Raw genomic sequence first — 20,461 nt, 5'->3', positions numbered from 1 at the left:
TTATTGGCAGCAAAAGGCAGCCCTCTGGGGGTGTGGCCATGCCTCCTTTCTATGTGACCACGCCCCCTGCCCCACTGCCAGGGGATAGACATGTTGGGGATGTATAGAGAACTTCACTAAAAACTAAGCTCTATTGCCTGTGACAATGATATTGTACGCCAGCGAAGGGGCTTTTTTCGTTTTGCCCCATACATGATCGGGTTACTACCAGCAATAACGCTGTTATCTCGTTGATAGGTATTTTGGTAAATCGTGGCGATAAGAGATTATAAGGCACAAATCTATAAAAATTAAATTACATAGAAAACTTCATTGTTCACACCCCATGAAGACCTGAACACTATTATAAACTCTGCAGTGTAAAAAAAATGAGTAGAACGTTAATACAATCCCATATGGTGTGTGCAAATCTGTGTTTAGGTAATATGCAAATACAACAAGAAATAAAGAAAAACCTTTATATAGCCATGCAAAACATCGGCTTCCAGTAAATCTGTGTGTGAGTGTGTAAGTGCATGATAACTAATGGAATGTACAGTCCTTGGTGTAAATAGAAACAACATGTGAATGGGTGTAATAATGGTGAACTTAGGAGCAGGAATCTGGATGATAGATTGTGACAGGCAAAAGGAGACAAAATTAGAAAGGCAACACTTGGTGTAAAGGAAGAGAGAGAAAATGAACTAGTAAATGAAGAAGGATGTGACAGGTGAATGAGAAAGTGACAGCTGCAGAGTCTGTGGAATAATGAGAAGACAACAGTGAGATGCGAGATGACACAGAGACACACAGAGGCTGCATCCACGATACAGGCAGTCTCTCAGGAAGAGGTTACAGAATCCAGTGTTGGAAGAGAGTTCAGTTAAGGTCTGCACTCTAGCTCCTAGTCAGCCATACAAGAGGGGGCAGTTAGGGTGGGGCACGGTGAGAGGCAGGGGCTTTACAGAGTGGGGTCCTGCCAGTGACAGGGATACAGTATATAGTGACTGACTGCTGGTGCGCTGTGTCTCCGTCACTGGGCTGAGGGTTACAGGAAAGAATACAGTGTGACTGCTGACTGACAGCAACATTTATTGAAACAAAGTGACAGTGATGGAAGAGAAAGAGAGGGAGTGAGAATATAATAGAGAGAGAAAGTATGAAAGAGAGAAAGAGAGTGTGTATGAGAGAGAGAGAGAGTATGAAGAGAGAGAGAGTGTATGAGGGAGACTGAGAGAGAGTGTGTATGAGAGAGAGAGAGAGAGAGTATGAAGAGAGAGAGAGTGTATGAGGGAGACTGACAGAGAGTGTGTATGAGAGAGAGAGAGAGAGAAAAAGTATGAAGAGAGAGAGAGTGTATGAGGGAGACTGACAGAGAGTGTGTATGAGAGAGAGAGAGAGAGAGAGAGAGAGTATGAAGAGAGAGAGAGTGTATGAGGGAGACTGACAGAGAGTGTGTATGAGAGAGAGAGAGAGTATGAAGAGAGAGAGAGTGTATGAGGGAGACTGAGAGAGAGTGTGTATGAGAGAGAGAGAGTATGAAGAGAGAGAGAGTGTATGAGGGAGACTGACAGAGAGTGTGTATGAGAGAGAGAGAGAGAAAAAGTATGAAGAGAGAGAGAGAGTGTATGAGGGAGACTGACAGAGAGTGTGTATGAGAGAGAGAGAGAGAGAGAGAGTATGAAGAGAGAGAGAGTGTATGAGGGAGACTGACAGAGAGTGTGTATGAGAGAGAGAGTATGAAGAGAGAGAGAGTATGAGGGAGACTGACAGAGAGTGTGTATGAGAGAGAGAGAGAGAGAGAGAGAGAGAGAGTATGAAGAGAGAGAGTGTATGAGGGAGACTGACAGAGAGTGTGTATGAGAGAGAGAGAGAGTATGAAGAGAGAGAGAGTGTATGAGGGAGACTGACAGAGAGTGTGTATGAGAGAGAGAGTATGAAGAGAGAGAGAGTATGAGGGAGACTGACAGAGAGTGTGTATGAGAGAGAGTATGAAGAGAGAGAGAGTATGAGGGAGTTTGATAGAGAGTGTGTATGAGAGAGAGAGAGAATGAATTATGGGATGAGAGAAAAGAGAAATAGCAGGGGGGTATGAAGATATTTGGGGAGGGGGGCTGCAGCGAGTGGGATGAGAGATAGATGGGATATATGAGGAGAGAGAAAGTATGAGAAAGAGAGAGAGATAGAGAGAGAGAGATAGAGAGATAGAGAGATAGAGAATGTGGAATGAGAGAAAAGAGCACTAGAAATAGATATGGGGATATTTAGGGAAGGAGTGAGTGGGATGAGAGATAGATGAGGGATATGTGGAGAGAGTATAAGAGTGAGAGAGATAGAGAGAGAGGGAGAAAGAGAGAGAGAGTGTGTGTGTGTGTGTGAGAGAGAGAGAGAGAGGGAGAGAATGTGGGATAAGAGGAATAGAAGGGGATGTGAGGATATTTAGGGAGGGAGCGAGTGGGATGAGAGATAGATGGGGGATATGTGGAGAGAGAGAGAGAGAGAGAGAGAGAGAGAGAGAGAGAGAGAGAGAGAGTAGAGAGTTCTGATGATATTTAGTAGGAGAGCAGGATAGAGAGGCACAGAGCAGAGGTTGTAATTAGAGGATAGGACAGAGGGGTAAAATGATCTAGAGACAGAACGAGACAGTAAGAGAGGGAGTAGGGTAGGAAGGAATAGAGGAAAAGAGAGAAAGACAGAGATAAGAGAGAAGGGGTAGAGGTTGGGAAAGAGAGAGTGAGAGAGAGAAAGAAACAAAGAGAGTGCAAGAAAGAAAAAGAGAAGGTGTAGAGAGAGTGAGGGATAGGGAGTTATATAGAGGAGGATAAATTCCCTCTGTTAATAATTCACTGTGTCTCACTAATTAAAAGTTGTCTCACTGTTCTGTCTGTAATTAACCCTTTCCTAGATAAATCCCCCTGACTTAACCCTTGCTGAGCTGTGCCCTAGCTGCCAATAACAGAAACAGTCCATGTAGAGAGGGGGGTGAAGGGGGTCAAGGGGGGGTTGCCTGTGTGAGTGTGAGTAAGGGTGCTGGGTGTTGCACTATCTCTCTGCTCCATCACCATCACCATCACCACCAGCAGCAGCAGCACTCCCTGGCTGTGGTTGCTAAGGAAACGGCCGCATGGCAACCGGCTGAGAGCCTGGGGGCCGTGCGCTGCCGCAGCTGCCTTGCCTGCTCATTCTCCAGCAGCAGCGCCTTCTCCTGCACTCCTCCTCCTGCGCTCTGCCAGGGATCCCAGGCTGACAGGGGCAGCCCCAGCAGTGATGGACATGATGATGTTGGTGCAGGGTGCTGCTTGCTGCACAAACCAGTGGCTGGCCGCTGTCATCCTCAGTGTGTGCTGCCTGCTGCCCTCCTGCCTGCCCGCTGGACAGAACATGGACTACCCCAGGCCGGCGGACAACTACCTGGTCGTCGTCAAGCAAGGGGACACAGCCATACTTAGGTAGGAGATCCCAGGGATGTCATGCTGTCTTGTCATTACTTGTGTCCCTTCTTAGTATATTCAGTACTACTTTGCACTTCTGTACAGGATAAAACAAGAAAGGAAATGTGTGTGCGCGCTGTTTTGCGCTTTTGCGCTTTCATTGCGCGCAACGTTCGGAGATTTGGGGGTCTGTGTCTGCACCAGAGCTGCTTCTTCACTCGCAGTACTACTACTACTTTTTTTTTTTTTCCTATCTGGGCTGTTGAGCCAGTGGATGCCTCAGGTTTGTTTATGGACATGTCTGTGCATGAGGGTTAGGGGGAGCTGTGTGGAAGAGAAAGCTCTGCTTTGGGAGAGTGTAAGTTGATGTAACTAATACTCAGCTCAGGGGGGTATTACTTCAGATTTGCAGAGAAAGGGGCGATACAGTGCTACCCTCAAAGCCTAAATGATGAGGACTCAGATATGCTGCTTAATATGCACTGCTGTGCCCATGGCTAGCAAGGGTTAATGACTTCATGGCTCCATCCAGTATGTTGTTTACTAGTATTGCTTATATCTCTGTTGCTTAAAAGGGTTAAATGATTGCTGAGACAACACCAACACAATCCAATGCAAATCACTGGTGTGTTAGTTTCTTATTGCCCCTAGACCCCACTATCCTTACAGCCCCCCCTCTCTAGCTCCCCCCCCCCAAAAAAAATCACATTATCATGCATGGTGTTGCAAAGATGTTTGTGTAATTGCAGACCTTGGCCAGCACTCAGCTGGTGACTCTTCTCTTTCTGCCAAATGTCACCAGACTTCATCCACATAAAGAGATTTCAGCTTTCCAAATACACAACTGTTGTGCATGGCTGACTTGTTCTCTTGTAGTGTTAACAGTGGCTGGGACGGTCCCTCCTTGAATTAGACTGTTGTGCTGCTTGATGCCTTGGACATTGGAATCTCTGTTGTGATAAACACACTTTTGTGTGATGGTCTTGTCACTGCCACGCACAAACTCATTTACCCACCCTTGTGCAAGCAACACTCACACTTGCTACTGTCTGTTAATTGTGTTTAGACCTTCCTATACTGAGCTGGTCTTTGCATCTTCCTCAGCCTTAATGAGACAACACACTGTAATACTATGATCATTAGCTTGCTGGATTTAACAGTGCTGAGGAGCTTATAACTGCTCCCCTTATACCAGGTAGAGGAAGCATTCACTGGTCTATCTGTGTTACATTTACAAATTAAAATCTTACACTTCCTAAACCAATAAGCATACTGTATGTATACTGTACATATATACACTGTTGACAAGTAACTGTTGGTGGTATTAAATAATTATCTCAATGTTGCATGTTCATTTGTGCAGCTTATTGCCAGCATTTTATCATACATACATTAATTATGTGTCAACAACCAGGCTCTTGATGTTTGCTTAACTGATCATCATACTGTAACTAAATATATAGCATTACATCAGATCAAGGATATGTATTTTCTAAATATTCCGCTATACGGTTCATGTATAGCAAAATTAGGGGTTATGTCTATATATCTGTACTGTAAATGTCTATATATATATATATATATATATATATATATATATATATATATATAGTATGTTTTTCTAGTTTAATAAAACAATGCATAATGACACTACATATGAGCATTGTTATATGAGTCATTTTCTTTCAATGCAAACACATCTCTTACCCTACTTTGAGTCATTAGTAGACGGAGATTATAGGCTAAACCTTGCTGATGTCTTATCTTAATGAATGGTGTTCACATATGGTGCTGGCAAGCTGTTGTAGTCCCGAATGCCTCTGCACTGGCCATTTCTGCTTATAGATGAATGTTTGTGTGTCCCCCCCCCCCCCCCCCTCAAACTTTCCTGCATTAACACTTGGAATTATCAATTGATACTTTGTAATCTCTGGTCCCTCTTCTCCTGATGTTGCAGTCTTGTCCTTTCACTTCTCATAAAAATAGACGCAAATGTGTTTATCCATCCTCCCAGGTACTTTGATCTATTCAGCTTTTTGCCACAAGCAATGTGAATGTAATTACAATGCTGCTCGCCATTGGGACCTAGGTATGGTTTTGTTTTTGGGTTATTTCAAACGATTAAGCACGTCGTTGCATAAATATGCATATGCCGTTGGACATGCTCAATTAAATGATGTGCCAATATTTACTTTGATGGCTTTTTTTTTTTTCCTTCGTATTAAAAGGTGACTTTAAAGGGGTTTGTTCTTTAAATGCAGAGCAGGAAATTTAACCCTTTGGGTAGCAGAGCCTTCTTCAGCAGGATGCACAGCTCCTCACACACCAAACGTATCACGGAATGGGTTAACCGTTAGGAATGGGATTTTTGGTGTTAGGAATCAGCAGAGTGTACAGTCTTCTATGAAAGCGAAGTGTGATTTAGCAGAGATGAACACAGAGGAATCAGAATTCAGGCAGAAGGTGAGGGAGGCTGAAAAGTGTGAGGGATTTATGTAATGTGCAATCCTTTAGATCCAGCTTGCAGCCATATGTTGAATCCAGATCAGTTTCTTTGTTCCTCCTGTGCATTGACCTCTAATCATATTATGTGTTTTCCATGTTAATTTTCTATTTGTTTGTAACTATTTAGTAAACAGATGCACCATATCTTTTCCTCTCTGCTTCCAGTGAAAAATGAGTTTTCTCATTTGATGCTGCAAAATTGAACTCACTATCTATGCCTTGCACAATGAAGTTAAATGTAAAAGCACTAGATGCAATTGTGAAGCCTGAAAACAAATCCACAGTTCACTTTGCTCGTGAATATTCGCAGTACAGTCCTACCCAGTCTCCAGGATGCACCTTCCCATAACCTCTCTATTTTTTTTCCCCCTTGACATCATTATAAATATTCCTGCATATTCTGAGCAATTTGCAATCACAATAACCCCAGCTCAATGAAATTTCACACCACTGTAAGATGATTAATGCAAACTTGGAGGCACGACAATGCTAGGTAAATGCATTTTTCTGCTCTTAAATTAGTTTTGCATGTGTGTGATTTTTGCAGAATGCACAGGCAGAGCACAGAGTGCATTAAACAAAATTGCTGCACAGTGTCATCTGTGATGGTTCCTGAAATATGATCGTTCAACGTTCCACACATCTCCGTAGCCTATAATTGGGAAATACAGCATTTTTTTTTTTAGAAATTTATTTCCCCAGATATGGATTGAATAGTAAATTGAGGCCTTAGTGCTAACACAAACATCTAGTTCTACTGAGATTTATTGCACATCTATGATTTCACAATGCGGTTTGCTGAGATGTTTAAATATTTGTGGCTGTAGTGTTGTGCTAGGTCAAGTAAAAGGGGAGAGGAAATGAAAGTTTGGCTAGCTGGACCGTTCCACAGATGGTCATTGAGCAGATATTGCTGACTAATTTAGTTTGCATGAGTTTGATTCACATTTGTAAAATATATGTGCGAAGCGTTTGTGGGTTTTTTGATGTATATTAATAAGCGGTGTATTAAAAAAAAGTGTTATGTCTGTTAAAATGTATTTCTCAATATATTTTTTTAGGAACCTTTAAACTGTGTTCTTATGGCTGAGAATAAAATCATTTTGCAGAGATGCATTGCAAACTTGCTTCTTCTAGACCTGTCATGTCAATGAGGGCATAATACATACAGGGCAGCATGACCCTGCCATAGTGTCAGGGCAACTATTACTAGCCTCTATTCTGTGCAAGTGGTCCCTGACAGCACGAGAAATCCAGTTGGTATGTTCTGCAAGTAAAGATCTTTTAATCTGTATTTGCTTCAAAGATGTTGTCAAGGCCTCCACTGGTAGCATACCTCTAAACTGGAGTCATTGATCAGTGTCTCAGAGTCCTTTCACTTGTGCAGGGATTTTATCCAGAATACTTGATTCATAAATATGTGTGTAGTGCCTGTGTAATGGCTAAGGGGCATATTTAAAGCGATATGCACTTTTTTAATACTGGAACGGCAAGTGTGGAAATCCTACTTTTACAAGGACTTGTGTTGAAAAACCACAATAAGGCAGAATTGTCCGATGATAATTGTGCTTAAAGCTGCACTAATACCTAAGAAAATAATATACTATTTGGGGTTTTCCTGCTCACAGCCTGGGGTGGATCTAGCCTCTTTTTTATGGGGGGGGGGGGGCAAATTAGTGTCAATCCCCTCTTTCATTCTTAGAAGGAGCGGGCTGCCTAGGGCCACACACTATGTACATGTGCCTGTTGGCCGATATAGAGGCAGGGGATGCTACCCGGCCGCTCTGATTGGACCCGCATCACTGCCCCAGGAGCTGGCTGGGCTAAGGGGTTGGGGCATCTGTGCCTCAGTCTGGTCCCATAGTGGGCTACATTGGGCTGGTTCACTGGGCTACCTGCATTTTTTTTCCTTTAAAACATTCCTAATAGACTGCTTAGTCGAGGTTAAAACCCCCACACCCCTCCCCCACTGGGCTACAAATTGCCAGCCAGCCCCTGCCCTGCCCCCACGTTTGTCATCTGATGACCCTGGGGACTGCTCTGTGCAGCATTTTTGTTCTGGGGCTCCCCTGTTTCTCTCACAGGCCAGCCAATGAGGTGTGAGTTGAAGGACCAATCACAAGCAGCGATCAAGAAACTGCTGCTTGCGATTGGTTCTCCCGCTGACACACCCACTCAATCACTATTTAAAGCAAGTGAGCTTAATGTATTTGCCGTTTATATATTAGAGAACTAACAGAGCCCCGGGGGTAAATGTATCAATCTGCGCATTCTGCAAGTTGATGATATTCGGCGACCCTGCGGGGCAGATTTAGAACAGCAATGTCTTTACAGGTAAAACTTGCCTGTAAAGACATTGCCGCTTTAAATCTGCCCTGAAAAGTCGCTGATAATCAGCGGCTTGCAGAATGCGCAGATTGATACATTTACCCATTTACCCTCCCCAGGAAAAATGGCTGCATATAGAAGCCCCCAGGGCTCCAAATAGGAGGCGGGGCACATTAACTTTAAAGTATAGGAAATTATTTATAACTATACTTATTTTACTACCAGGGTTTATTTTCAAATAATGTATTCTTTATTATTCACTTTACAATGATTTATGAATTTTATAGAAAATTATCTCTCACACACTATTTCTTTCTTTCTCTTTTTCTCTCTCCTCGCTCCCCCTCTCTCTCTCTCCTCTCTCCTCTCTCCCCCTCTCTCTCTCTCTCTCACTCTCAATTTCTCCCTCTCTTCTTTTATAAAGCTCTCTTAGTAATACTATCCAATTTTACAGAAATACTTTTTAAATGGAATGCCATTGAACACATGCAAATTGTATCATTTTTGTATGAATAAGATTTGTATATATTAATATGTATCAGATATATTAAGGGAAATACCACTGGGATGTCTGTCATTTCACAGCAAATTTACTGCTTGACTCCTGAAGTGACATCTCCAGAGGATTTAATAAGCTGTCATCTTGTAGAATACGTTATGGGATAAAATGCTGACCAGTGAATGTTGAAAGTTGGCACATCTGCATTCACAAACCAAGCGGACGGAGAAAGTCTTGTAACTGTATTTCACCGGTGGTCATGTTTCTACCAATGCCAGCAACCAAAAAATAGTTATGCCTTTATGGTCCCAAGACATTGGTGTGGCATTCAGCTGTCCAGGGATAATGATGTAAGAAAAGATCCAGTAATCTCGAACTGTTTAAAGATTCTACAGTCCAATACTTACATAGTACATTTATTATTGAAAGGTGATATTCCTGAGAACTCAGTCCAATAAATTATTTAGTGCAGCCAGGTTTTCTAATTCTGTAAAACGGTCACTGAGTGTAAGACAGCGAAGATGACAATATAGAAACAGGGAAATATTCTCTAATCAATGCAGCAATTGGACCTTCATTGTATATCATTGTATAAGTATTAACCACTTAAGCCTTTTCCAAATAGGGTTATCAAGGGAATATTTACAAGAAGGAAACAGTGTTTTAAAAGGTCACGAGTCTAGGGATCAGCTTACATTGTAGGAATGTGCATTCTTTGGAGAATAAGTGTAATTTTACAAGACTCAGTAACTTCAATTTTGTTTTTCTTTCTTAGGAGTTTAGCAAAACCAGATGATAGATCGTCCATTCTCCGAAAGTTGGAGTGGACCGTATTATGAGTTTTAAAGTGTTTCCTTTTCAAAAAGAAACCAGGAGTTTGGCACAAGTCACAGTTAGGACATTTGAAGTCATTTAGGAGTTACTCCTATAAGATGCAGCAACCGTACCATAAATGTTGTCAATCTTGTGTGGTCTTCTATCTCTTGTTAAGCTCAGATGCTTTAAGTGATCCTAGGGAAATAAAGTATTTCTCCTATGTTTGCGTTGTGTCAAAAGAATTAAGCAGGTACTTTGCCTTGGGAGATTACTGGTGGATCTGATTGTCACTTGAAGTTGATTGAGTCGTAATTAAAGGGATGGATTGGCTCTGAGCAGACAACCCTTTTAATGGACTACCACAGCCTGCAGAGCACTAGTTGTAAACTCATTAAGGACAAGATAGTGGTTTAGTCCATGTGCCAAGAATGAATTGCATTAGTAGAAGAAAGAAAAAGATCTGCAATAAATGTTACCAATACATTGTAATGTGGTTATTTGTGTTTAAACAAATCAGTGTCACTTACTAATAGAAAGGAAGTTGAACAATATCGGACCAGGAATGGGTATCTCTAGCTCTCTCTGGGCCTGATTCATTGAGGAAAGCAATGCAAAAAATAGGAGTAAATTTGCTATTGGACAAACCATGTTACAATGCAAGGGGGGGGGGGGTGTTCAAATTAGTTTTTTTTATTCTATAAGTAAGGAAAACACTGGCTGCTTTTTCATGTAGCACACAAATCCTTGATAGCTTTATTTTTACACTGAAATTTAAAGTTGATCTAAGCCATGCCATACCCCATATATAAATATGACCAACAATTTAAATTTACATCCCCCTCCAATGCAACATGGTTTTGCCAAGGTGCACATTTGCACCATTTTTTTTGCATCTGCTTGCCTTAATGAATCAGAAAACACCTTTATCCTGTCATTATGATGTCAGTAGATTTTCCGGCATTCTAAACCAAGAGCAACAAAAGGCAAGCTCTAAACATAGGTTGAAGTTATACAATGGGAATTATATGTGAACTTTATTTTAATGATAAGTTACATCAGTGGTGGGTGGGCTCTGTATTAGACTACTGTTTGTAAGCGACAGCTCTACATGGCAGTACAATGTCCAGAGCTGTCAACATGCTGCTGTAAGGGAGACCTGTCTCAGATCTTCGCTGCCTTTCAGCACTGATGGATTCGGTGTAACCTGCATCTAATAGTAGATGGCAGGTGTTGCTTACATCTGTCAATGCTGAATATAGGTTCTAATAAATTGGGTAAAAGTAAGTAAGTGAAGAATCCTAGAACCATATTTTTTTATAATGTGGTTTTTCTCTGTATGATTCATTAAATTCCCTATGTTAACTAATATAAACAAGGTAAAGTTCAAGAGAGTATAAAAAGGTTGACGAGCGGGATGATGGCTCCTGACCCAGTGATGAAAAATAGTGGCAAATGGCAGTCAGGTGATTTTGCAGTTTGTTTTATTACCACTGTGTTACTGGATATTGCAGAGCTGTTCGTGTTTTTTACCATTATAGTTGTCACATAAGGTAATGATTCTGCAACACTGCTTTATAGAGCTTGATTGCAAAGGGAAGGACCTGCCAGGAGGAGAAAGGGAAGAGAGAACTGAAGGGGGAGGAGATGAGTAACTACATGCAGGATTAGAGGAGATAACTGCAAGGGACAGAAGAGGAGAGAAATGCAAGGGGCAGGAGAAGAAGAGGGAACTGCAAGAGGCAGGAGAAGAGTAGAGAAATGCAAGGGGCAGGAGAAGAGGAGGGAACTGCAAGGGGCAGGAGAAGAGGAGGGAACTGCAAGAGGCAGGAGAAGAGTAGAGAACTGCAAGGGGCAGGAGAAGAGGAGGGAACTGCAAGGGGCAGGAGAAGAGGAGGGAACTGCAAGAGGCAGGAGAAGAGTAGAGAACTGCAAGGGGCAGGAGAAGAGGAGGGAACTGCAAGGGGCAGGAGAAGAGGAGGGAACTGCAAGAGGCAGGAGAAGAGTAGAGAAATGCAAGGGGCAGGAGGAGAGTAGAGAACTGCAAGGGGCAGGAGAAGAGGAGAGAACTGCAAGAGGCAGGAGAAGAGGAGAGAACTGCAAGAGGCAGGAGAAGAGTAGAGAAATGCAAGGGGCAGGAGAAGAGGAGGGAACTGCAAGGGGCAGGAGAAGAGGAGGGAACTGCAAGAGGCAGGAGAAGAGTAGAGAAATGCAAGGGGCAGGAGAAGATGAGGTAACTGCAAGAGGCAGGAGAAGAGGAGGGAACTGCAAGGGGCAGGAGAAGAGGAGAGAACTGCAAGGGGCAGGAGGAGAAGAGATAACTGCAAGGGGCAGGAGAAGAGGAGAGAACTGCAAGAGGCAGGAGAAGAGTAGAGAAATGCAAGGGGCAGGAGAAGAAGAGGGAACTGCAAGAGGCAGGAGAAGAGTAGAGAAATGCAAGGGGCAGGAGAAGAGCAGAGAACTGCAAGAGGCAGGAGAAGAGAGAACTGCATGGGGCAGGAGAATAGGAGGGAACTGCAAGAGACAGGAGAAGAGGAGATAACTGCAAGAGGCAGGAGAAGAGTAGAGAAATGCAAGGGGCAGGAGAAGAAGAGGGAACTGCAAGGGGCAGGAGAAGAGGAGGGAACTGCAAGAGGCAGGAGAAGAGTAGAGAAATGCATGGGGCAGGAGAAGAGGAGGGAACTGCAAGGGGCAATTGCCCCATTCGCCCCACCGCTTCTAGATCCGCCACTGGTAGATGTGCAAGATTTTGGAGGTTTATTTCATGAGTCTTGTATATCCGAAAAAACTACATCATCTATTCTAAATAACAAAAGAATCAAAAACACACGGGGAGGTAAATTATTCTGTAAGCAACGAGTCCCCAGTGATTAAACACTGAACGGTTCACATCTAGAAGACTTCCTAATTCAATGTATGCACAGTAATTAACATGTTGCAGTAAGAAAGCTTAGATGAGACATTTTAAATGCACTCAGAATACACAGTAACAAATCTCAGACACATCCCAGTTACAAGCTGTTCTAACACTTACCAGTTTTACACTTATGCATTGCTTTTAGTAAATTGAATCTGTTCTGACAAGGAAGCATTGATGTTTTTCAGTCTGATACGTGAGCAATCAGACCTATAAAGAAACATTTCAATGCAATTTATTGTGTATTTACCAGTCACATTATACTGGTAGATAGAGACTACGTGCAGACAAAAATAGTTCAGGAGCAGAGAGAGAGAAAAGAGTAATTAATCAACACAATGAACACTGTATAAGTGCATAAATATGTCACAGTTAGAACTCCCAGAACTTAGAGGCATAAAATGGAGACATGTGATTGTGACTCTGATCAGCGACGCTGAGAATCTGCTGATCAGTGCAACCCCACACAATTGATTTCTCCTATTAGCATACTTTGCAGCTGGTTGGCTAGGGGGCATGAAATGAACCAATCAGACTGCCCATTTTATTATTATTTTTAATTTTTTTATTGCGTATGTCATTTATATCAGTTTATAATTTCCAGGTCACTCAATGCATAGGGAATAAAACCAGTATGGAGTCTTCCAACCAGCTCTTGCAACTCTTGTAAGCTAAATGCAGCTATAAGTCCTACTCTATGCATAACGCCAAACAACTTGGTGTGTTAAGGGTCTAAGCTCCTGGAAATCCAGTTATTTAAGATAAAGATCCAGTGGCAAAACTCTGAACAAATTTGAGACCATTTCATTGGTTCTTCACCATAGGCAATGCAGAGGCATCTGGGCACAAACACCAATATTGCCTCAGTTTGCCATTGTTGCAACTATTTGACCAGTACGCTTCAAATCCAGTCAAAGTTGTAATGAAATTCAGTCAAAAATGGCGCCAAGCAGTTTTATTTCTCATTCTCCCATGTGATATGACTAATTGACACTGAGGGACTGAAGGTTCTGATTCATTAAGGAACGCAAAGTGAACGCAATCTGCTTTTTTATAATACGGACAGAGAATGCAAGCAGGTGCGCCCGTATTCAACCAGAAGAGGATCTAAAGAAGTGTTTGTAGTTGAATACGGGTCTAAGTACGCTCTGCCTATACGGCACTTGCCATATGCAGACAAACACGACACACTGCAAGAAATGCGCAATGCATATGTATTTATAAAGTTCCAACAAAACGCACAGAAAAAAAATAAAATGATTAAATACATTGACACCTGTTAGTAACATAATGAATCAAAAAACATTTGATATATGTATCATGATGTTATTAATGCTTACTGTGCATAAAATACATTTTTACAGTTACATCCGTCATCGCAGTCATTCTGTACTGACATCTGCTCTGCAGCTGGTGCAAGTGATACGGCTGAAAATCACGTACCTGAGAGATACCCAGAGAGTGAATCGGACAGATGTGTGTGTGGTCGACAGGGCCGGATTAACCCGAGGTCTAACTGGGCTATAGCCCAGGGGCCTCGGGCATCCAGGGGGCCCTTCAAAGTCCTCAGCAGCATTATTGATCGGTCCGGGGGCGGGGGCGCTCCCAGCCCGATCAATGCTGCTGAGCACTGTCACTGTAGTCCTCCGTCCCCGGCGCTCAGTAATCTGCTTACTGAGGAGATCTCGCGAGTGAACTCTCGCGAGATCTCATCAGTAAGGAGCTTACAGCGCACCGGGGACGGAGAACTACAGTGAGAGGTAAGCGCTTGGGTAAGGGGGGGCCCTCACGGGGTACGGGGGGGGCGGCGGGTGACTCACATTGGGGGCCTCACGGGGGAATGGAGGCGCCCTTAGCCCAGGGGCCTCCATTCCCTTAATCCGGCCCTGGTGGTCGACCTCACTGTACACTGTCCCTTCCTTCCCCCATTCTGCCCTTGAAATTGTAGACTGTTAGAAATATCCTTCACGTTCAAAGCTGAATTGCATACACTTGCGTTCACTGACGTATAGCAGACTTGCCTACTTTTAGGCATTGAAGTCCGGGAGATCCCAGATAGGGGGTGTGACTAGAGGGCGGGAGGTGGCGGGGCACGGTGAATTTGCGTCATTTTGGCCCCACCCCCACAACGCAAATGCTCTTTTGACGCGGGGGTCGGGGCCAAAGTGACACGATCCACCACTAATTATTTTGACCAGGTAATTGCGGGATGCGGGAGACTTGCCTGCTCTACCGAGAGTCCGGAAGTCCGACTCGGATTTCGGGAGTCTCCCGGACATTCCGGGAGAGTTGGCAAGTATGACGTATAGTCCATTTCTCTAGCAGGCACGGAGCAATTTTACGTAAAATACAGCACACAACTGGACTTGCGTTCCTTTATGAATCAGGCCCTGAATGGCTGGATACGTCTAATTTGGCCATCAGCATTTAGGGGATAATTGGAAAAAGATCCTGTCACATGGTGTTTGGGCCGAGCAATAGATTTGACCTGCATGTGACTGTCATCAGTACTGAAGTGCAGGGGGTTTGACCTATCTAGTAGTAGCTTTTAGTACAATTTCCCATTGTCCCTGGCCTGTCTCCATGTTTGGGACTGCGCAAGGGATATGTATTTTTTGTCCATGGGTGCTAGGCCTTACAGGGACCTGACGTTACAACAGCACCTGTCACCTACAAGTAGAGGCGGCCATTTTGTGAGCTGGAGCAATAGTCATGAGAAGGCAGCCACTAGGAACCAGTGATTAACAGACAATCCTGCTAAATATTACACAAGAGGGCAGATTTACTAAAACTTCTATAAAGGAAAAGTGGAGGGGTTGCCCATAGCAACCAATCAGATTCTAGCTATCATGTTCTAGAATGTACTAGATAAATGATAACTAGAATATGGTTGGTTGCTTTTTTAGAAGTTTTAGTAAATCTACCACAAGAAGCAGCGTCTCTGTGATACCGTGCTGACGAATATTGGTTCAGCTCACAAAAATGGCTGCCTCCACTGTGTCGGTGACAGAAGTACCCTGACAACAACATGAGGAGCCTCAGTTTGGCTACCTCAGCCTTATCCAGCCACTTAAACAGTCGCACGGCTCTCTGTGATACAAGACAGCCTGTGCATCGATGAGACTGTAAGCAAAATATTAATTTTTAAAACGGATGAATTGTTTCTTAAAAAACAGTCTGCTGAAGTGTTGTTCATTCAAGATATATTAAATGAAAAATGCAAATTGCGAATCTGTTTTCCACTCCATGAATCAGGTATTTCATTGCAAAAGAAAGTGTTTCTATAAACTGTAACGACTAAAATGAGTTCCTGGGAGAACTCTTATTTCTACTGATTAAGAGGCCAGCTCTTGAAAAATGTAATAAACAATTACAATTAAAGAAGCAGCCAGGATGTCTTAAATGAAAAAAAAAAAAAATGGAATCCTATTAGACATTTTTATGGCAATATGGAAGTATCGCATGATCATTTCAGCAATAAGAGAACCTTAAAGAAATGAAACGCAACAATTTTATCCTTTGTAAAATGTCTATAGCATTTCATTATTAAACCGGCATCTATACCAACAGTGCGTATTACAGGTACATTTATGTAGTATTCCTTAATATATACACATTGCATTTAAGCCTGTTTGCATAACGTGAATTGCGCAAATTCTCACCGCAAAGGGACCACACACAGGTGCATAGGCAAACCGAGGGGGGTCTTTTTAGTGCCTGGAAACCCCCCTCCAAGCCTGGGGCACTGTATAATTGAGGTGGCTGGACCCTGCTCCTGCTTCACACAGCTCTGCTTGAAAAAGGAGAGCTGCGTGCACCTAACAGTAGTGCACGCAGCATTGCCCATGTATATTATGGGGATAGGAAGAGTTGGAGAGCAGCCAAGCACTGTCTAATATTATAGCCACGCCCCCATGCATGCTGGTCACGTCCGCTGGGGGCATGGTGTGGAAACCCCCCTCTACAAATCCTGCGTTTGCCCCTGAGGTGCGCCAATGCAGACTTGTACTTACACCTCTTTTTGTCAGAACAGGGAAGTGTAAACTCACTATTTATACAGATATCATACCTGACAATATCCCCGAAAATTGGGACTCATTAGACCACTCCCCCATTCCACACATATACCAATATTAAAAAAGCTGCATCTCTTTTGAAAATTGGGACGTGTACATATATTAATCATACTTGCCGACTTTTCAAACTTCTCCGGGAGAACCCGGGGGAGAAGTCATGTGACGGGGGGGTAGGAGGGGGCGTGGGCTTAATGATGCAAATCATGTAATTTCGTAGCAGGGGGCAGGGCTTAATTACACAAAATCACGTCACCTCCATCACAGTCCAAGAGGATGCCTATTCCTATTCCTATTCTTCCCGAAATTCTAGAACCTCCTGAATATTCCGGGAGAATAGGCAAGTATGATATTAATGTCACTTGTGTATTATATAGGAATAACTGTAAAATATAGAAAATGGGGAGTTAAATATGTATCATGTGTTCTTTAAAAACATATTTAAACTGAATTATTTATGAGTCAGAATTATATACTTGTAGACATCTAACTCCTACACACTGCTTTAACTTGGTTTATCTTGTTTAGCTTTAGTTATTTAGTTTAGGTTTTACTCTCACGTTCCAGCGCATTATCATGGTAAGTAATACAGAAAATATTATTGATTATAAAATGAGTTTCTGAAAGCCTAAGCTACCTCTTTCTATCGTGCCTGGTGTTTTCTTATCAGTCTGTAATAGGGAGCGAGATAAGGTTCCTTAATGCATTTGGAATAAAGTGCATCAAATTTTATCTTTCTAGCTGCGTTTGTCTGTTACCGGGGAGGTCGCGTTACATGATGGATTTTTCTGGCAGAAGCACAGGCATGTCCAAGGTGTTTTAGTATGTAAATTATTGGCTTAAAAGCAGCGGTCTACATTCACTCGGAGACCCAAATGGTGTATTTACTGTAAGCAATGTACTATAAGGTATGGCTGCCTATATGTTTTATCTGAAGAGTCAACCCGCACATACAGGGTTAAAAAGAGGCGTAACCAGAGCCGGCGGAACAAGGTAGGCTCGGTAGGTGCGGCAGGAGGGTTCCGCCAGCCCGTCCGGGCTGAAAAAATACTTCATTTTCAGATTGGGCGCCTTCTCCCTTAACCTCTGCTGGGCAAACGCAGGATTTGTAGTGGCGTGTTTCCACATAACGCCGCCAGTACGCGTGAGCAGCATGCATCATGGAGGTGTAGCTATAATATTAGACAGTGCTTGGCTGCTCTCCAACTCTTCCTATCCCTATAATATACATGGGCAATGCTGATTGCACTGCTGTTAGGTGCACGCAGCTCTCCCTTTTCAAGCAGAGCCGTGTGAAGCGGGAGCAGGGTACAGTCACCTCAATTATACAGTGCCCCAGGCTTGGAGGGGGGGTTTCCATGCACTAGGAAACCCCCCTCTGTTTGCCTATTCTCTGAGTGCCCGTTCTGAACAAAGCTGCTGCTTACCACAGCAGGCGGGAGGTGGGAGCGGCACCCTCTCCTCCTAGGACTGGTCGTGCAGCGTTGCGCCTCTCAAGTCGCAGGCTGTCGTAAGTGTCATTTGTGTTGAGACATGGTGTTGCGGTCGTCTATTTGTATTACTTAGTTAACACTTCCATTTGGACGATGGAGAAAAAGAGATTCCTATTTGATTTTTAATGGGTAAAATGTATGAGGTGAAATTTATTTTGTGTACTTTCCTATGGTCTCCTGCCTCACGCAGTGTGCAGTGATTTATTGCAAGTGTGGTGTGTTAATGTTACAAGAAATACAAAGGGCTGCTTGCTTCATTGCACCCCAGACTCAGGATCCCTCCTATTTTATACCAGCCTGGTAGTTTTTCTGTGTCACATCTGTATTATAAAGAACATCACACCACTCTCCCCTTCTCGCTAAGATATCATCATCATCGTCATCACCATCATCATTATCAGAATGCTCACAGCAGCACAGTGTATTTCAGGAGTGAGCTGAGGTAGGGTCCTATCTGATGTAATTGTGTTAGTGAGGACAGGGCAGCATGTGACAGGGGCAGTGACATGATGTGAGGAGGGGAATGGAGGCAGCAGGAAGCCACAGACTGAGAGTTATATAGTGGGAGGAGCAGGGTCCCCAGCAGTACAGAGTATATCAGGATATGAGTGATGTGTTAGTGAGGACAGGGCTGCATGTGATGGGGCAGCGACATGATGTGAGGAGCTGAATTAATGTAGCAGAAACTGAGAGTTATATAGTGGAAGGAGCAGGGTGCCCCAGAAGCACAACTTAGTGATGTGAGTCTCCTGTCAAGTTTCTGATGTCAAATCCACCTTGATATAAAAAGAAGTTGAAACATCCAACTCAAACAGTTGTCTCATCAGTTTTAAAATTTCTGAGAAAAAAACACTGAACATGTAGCAGATGTTTATGCTGCAATGACTGAAATAGAAATGAGTTGAATCTCTTGCTGTTTTCTGTGTGGAAATATTTATTATATACATACTTTTTCTCCAAAACAATTCCCCAACTCTCTTATTTCAGGGTTAAAAAAAAGAAAAAGAGTTGTATGAAATTGTTTTGAGACATAAAGAGGTAACAATCCCCTGGTCACATACCTGAAGGAAGAGGTTGAAGGACTGGATGTGATCCTAATGTGTTGGGTTGACATCCTACCCTTGAGATGACATCTCCTACCCCCTTAAAATACATATTTATATTGCAAATGTGTTCAATCTGTCGTTTTTGTTTTTTTTTACAGAATTGTTGTTCAAAGAATTTTAGTTTGGTAGTCCCGAATTGACCAAAATCTTCAGATTCCAAGATAATGTTTGGCTTAGCTCTACACTGTTTCTCATATCTCCCAGGATTGATAATGATAAAATTAGAACAACTTAGGCCACACCCCCGGTGCAATCCGCTCAGTCATACACCCAAACCCATACTTATTTGTTGCCTTATTGACTATTTGAGGATTTACTGAGGAGCATTGTCTCTGAGAAAAAACTTTTCGTATTCTATGTCCTTTACTTGAAGTAATACTGAAATGCTGTGATGTTTGACGATCTGTGGGTTGATGGAGGAAATTAATATAATGGAAAATACATTTTTTTTTCATCTTATCACAAAGCAACAGTATTTAACAGCAGCCAGCTTTCTTATATGATTTATGTAACGGACTTATAAAGAAATACGTTGGTATGAAAATGTGTGCAGACATGTTTTCTGTATTTCCTCTGACCATTTTCTCTTCAGATAAGACCGTGTCTTATATGTGTTTGCTGAAACCTTAGACATAGCAAACCTTCCAAAATGAAAATGGGAGGTGTTGCCTATAGCAACCTATCAGATTCTAGCTATCACCAAAATCTGAAACATTGGTTCAGCCACAAAATGGCTGCCTCCACTGTATATAGGCGATGGGTGTACTTTAAACATTGATGCCACTTCATGCATTGCCTCTAAATATCTAAATGCCTCTAATAATTTAATAATTTATGTGGTAGATTTTTCAAACCTGCTAAAAATTGGCGACGGGAGATGTTGACTGTAGCAACCAATCACATTCTTGCTATCATTTTATAGAATGTACTATATAAATGACAGCCAGAATCTGATTGGTTGCTATGGGCAACACCTCCACTTTTTCTTTTTAGAAGGTTTCATTATTTTATCCCACTGTCTCTCACAAAAGGATCTTAATCCAAACACAGAACATTAAAAAAACAAGCAGTATTTTCACATTTACTTGCACACAGCACAAATATAGAAAGGAAACCATTAAGGTTAGTGTTCCTTTAAATAGCCATCCTAGGCATTATTAGCTGCAGTATTGCAATGCAGTTCGCTGTCATATATTCAGTATACACCAGGTATAAGCAACCTGTGGCTCTTCAGCTGTTGGTTTTCCCAGAATGCATCAGGCCGGGCAGACTTTGGATAACGCAGTTCTGCAGCAGATGGATGTCCGCAGGTTGCCT

The 20,461-nt window shown here is 42.7% G+C and overlaps 1 protein-coding gene across 4 annotated transcripts in view; it reads left to right on the top strand.

Annotated features, from left to right (window-relative positions):
- The first annotated feature begins 3,039 nt into the window (after positions 1-3,039).
- The window catches only part of NEGR1 (neuronal growth regulator 1), a 394,650-nt gene continuing 377,228 nt past the window's right edge, over positions 3,040-20,461 (top strand). For 2 of the 4 annotated variants that reach the window (XM_075181905.1, XM_075181907.1), the window contains exon 1: positions 3,040-3,428. In XM_075181905.1, the coding sequence (XP_075038006.1) occupies positions 3,247-3,428 (182 nt within the window). In that variant the 5' untranslated portion in view covers positions 3,040-3,246. The remainder of the gene's footprint in view (positions 3,429-20,461) is intronic. The other 2 variants (XM_075181908.1, XM_075181906.1) reach the window with 2 other exon arrangements.

Source organism: Mixophyes fleayi, chromosome 8 (assembly GCF_038048845.1).
Source record: "Mixophyes fleayi isolate aMixFle1 chromosome 8, aMixFle1.hap1, whole genome shotgun sequence".
Taxonomy (NCBI): Eukaryota; Metazoa; Chordata; class Amphibia; order Anura; family Limnodynastidae; genus Mixophyes; species Mixophyes fleayi.
The sequence above is the reverse complement of the archived record's forward strand: the minus strand, read 5'-3'. Positions and strand labels throughout refer to the sequence as shown.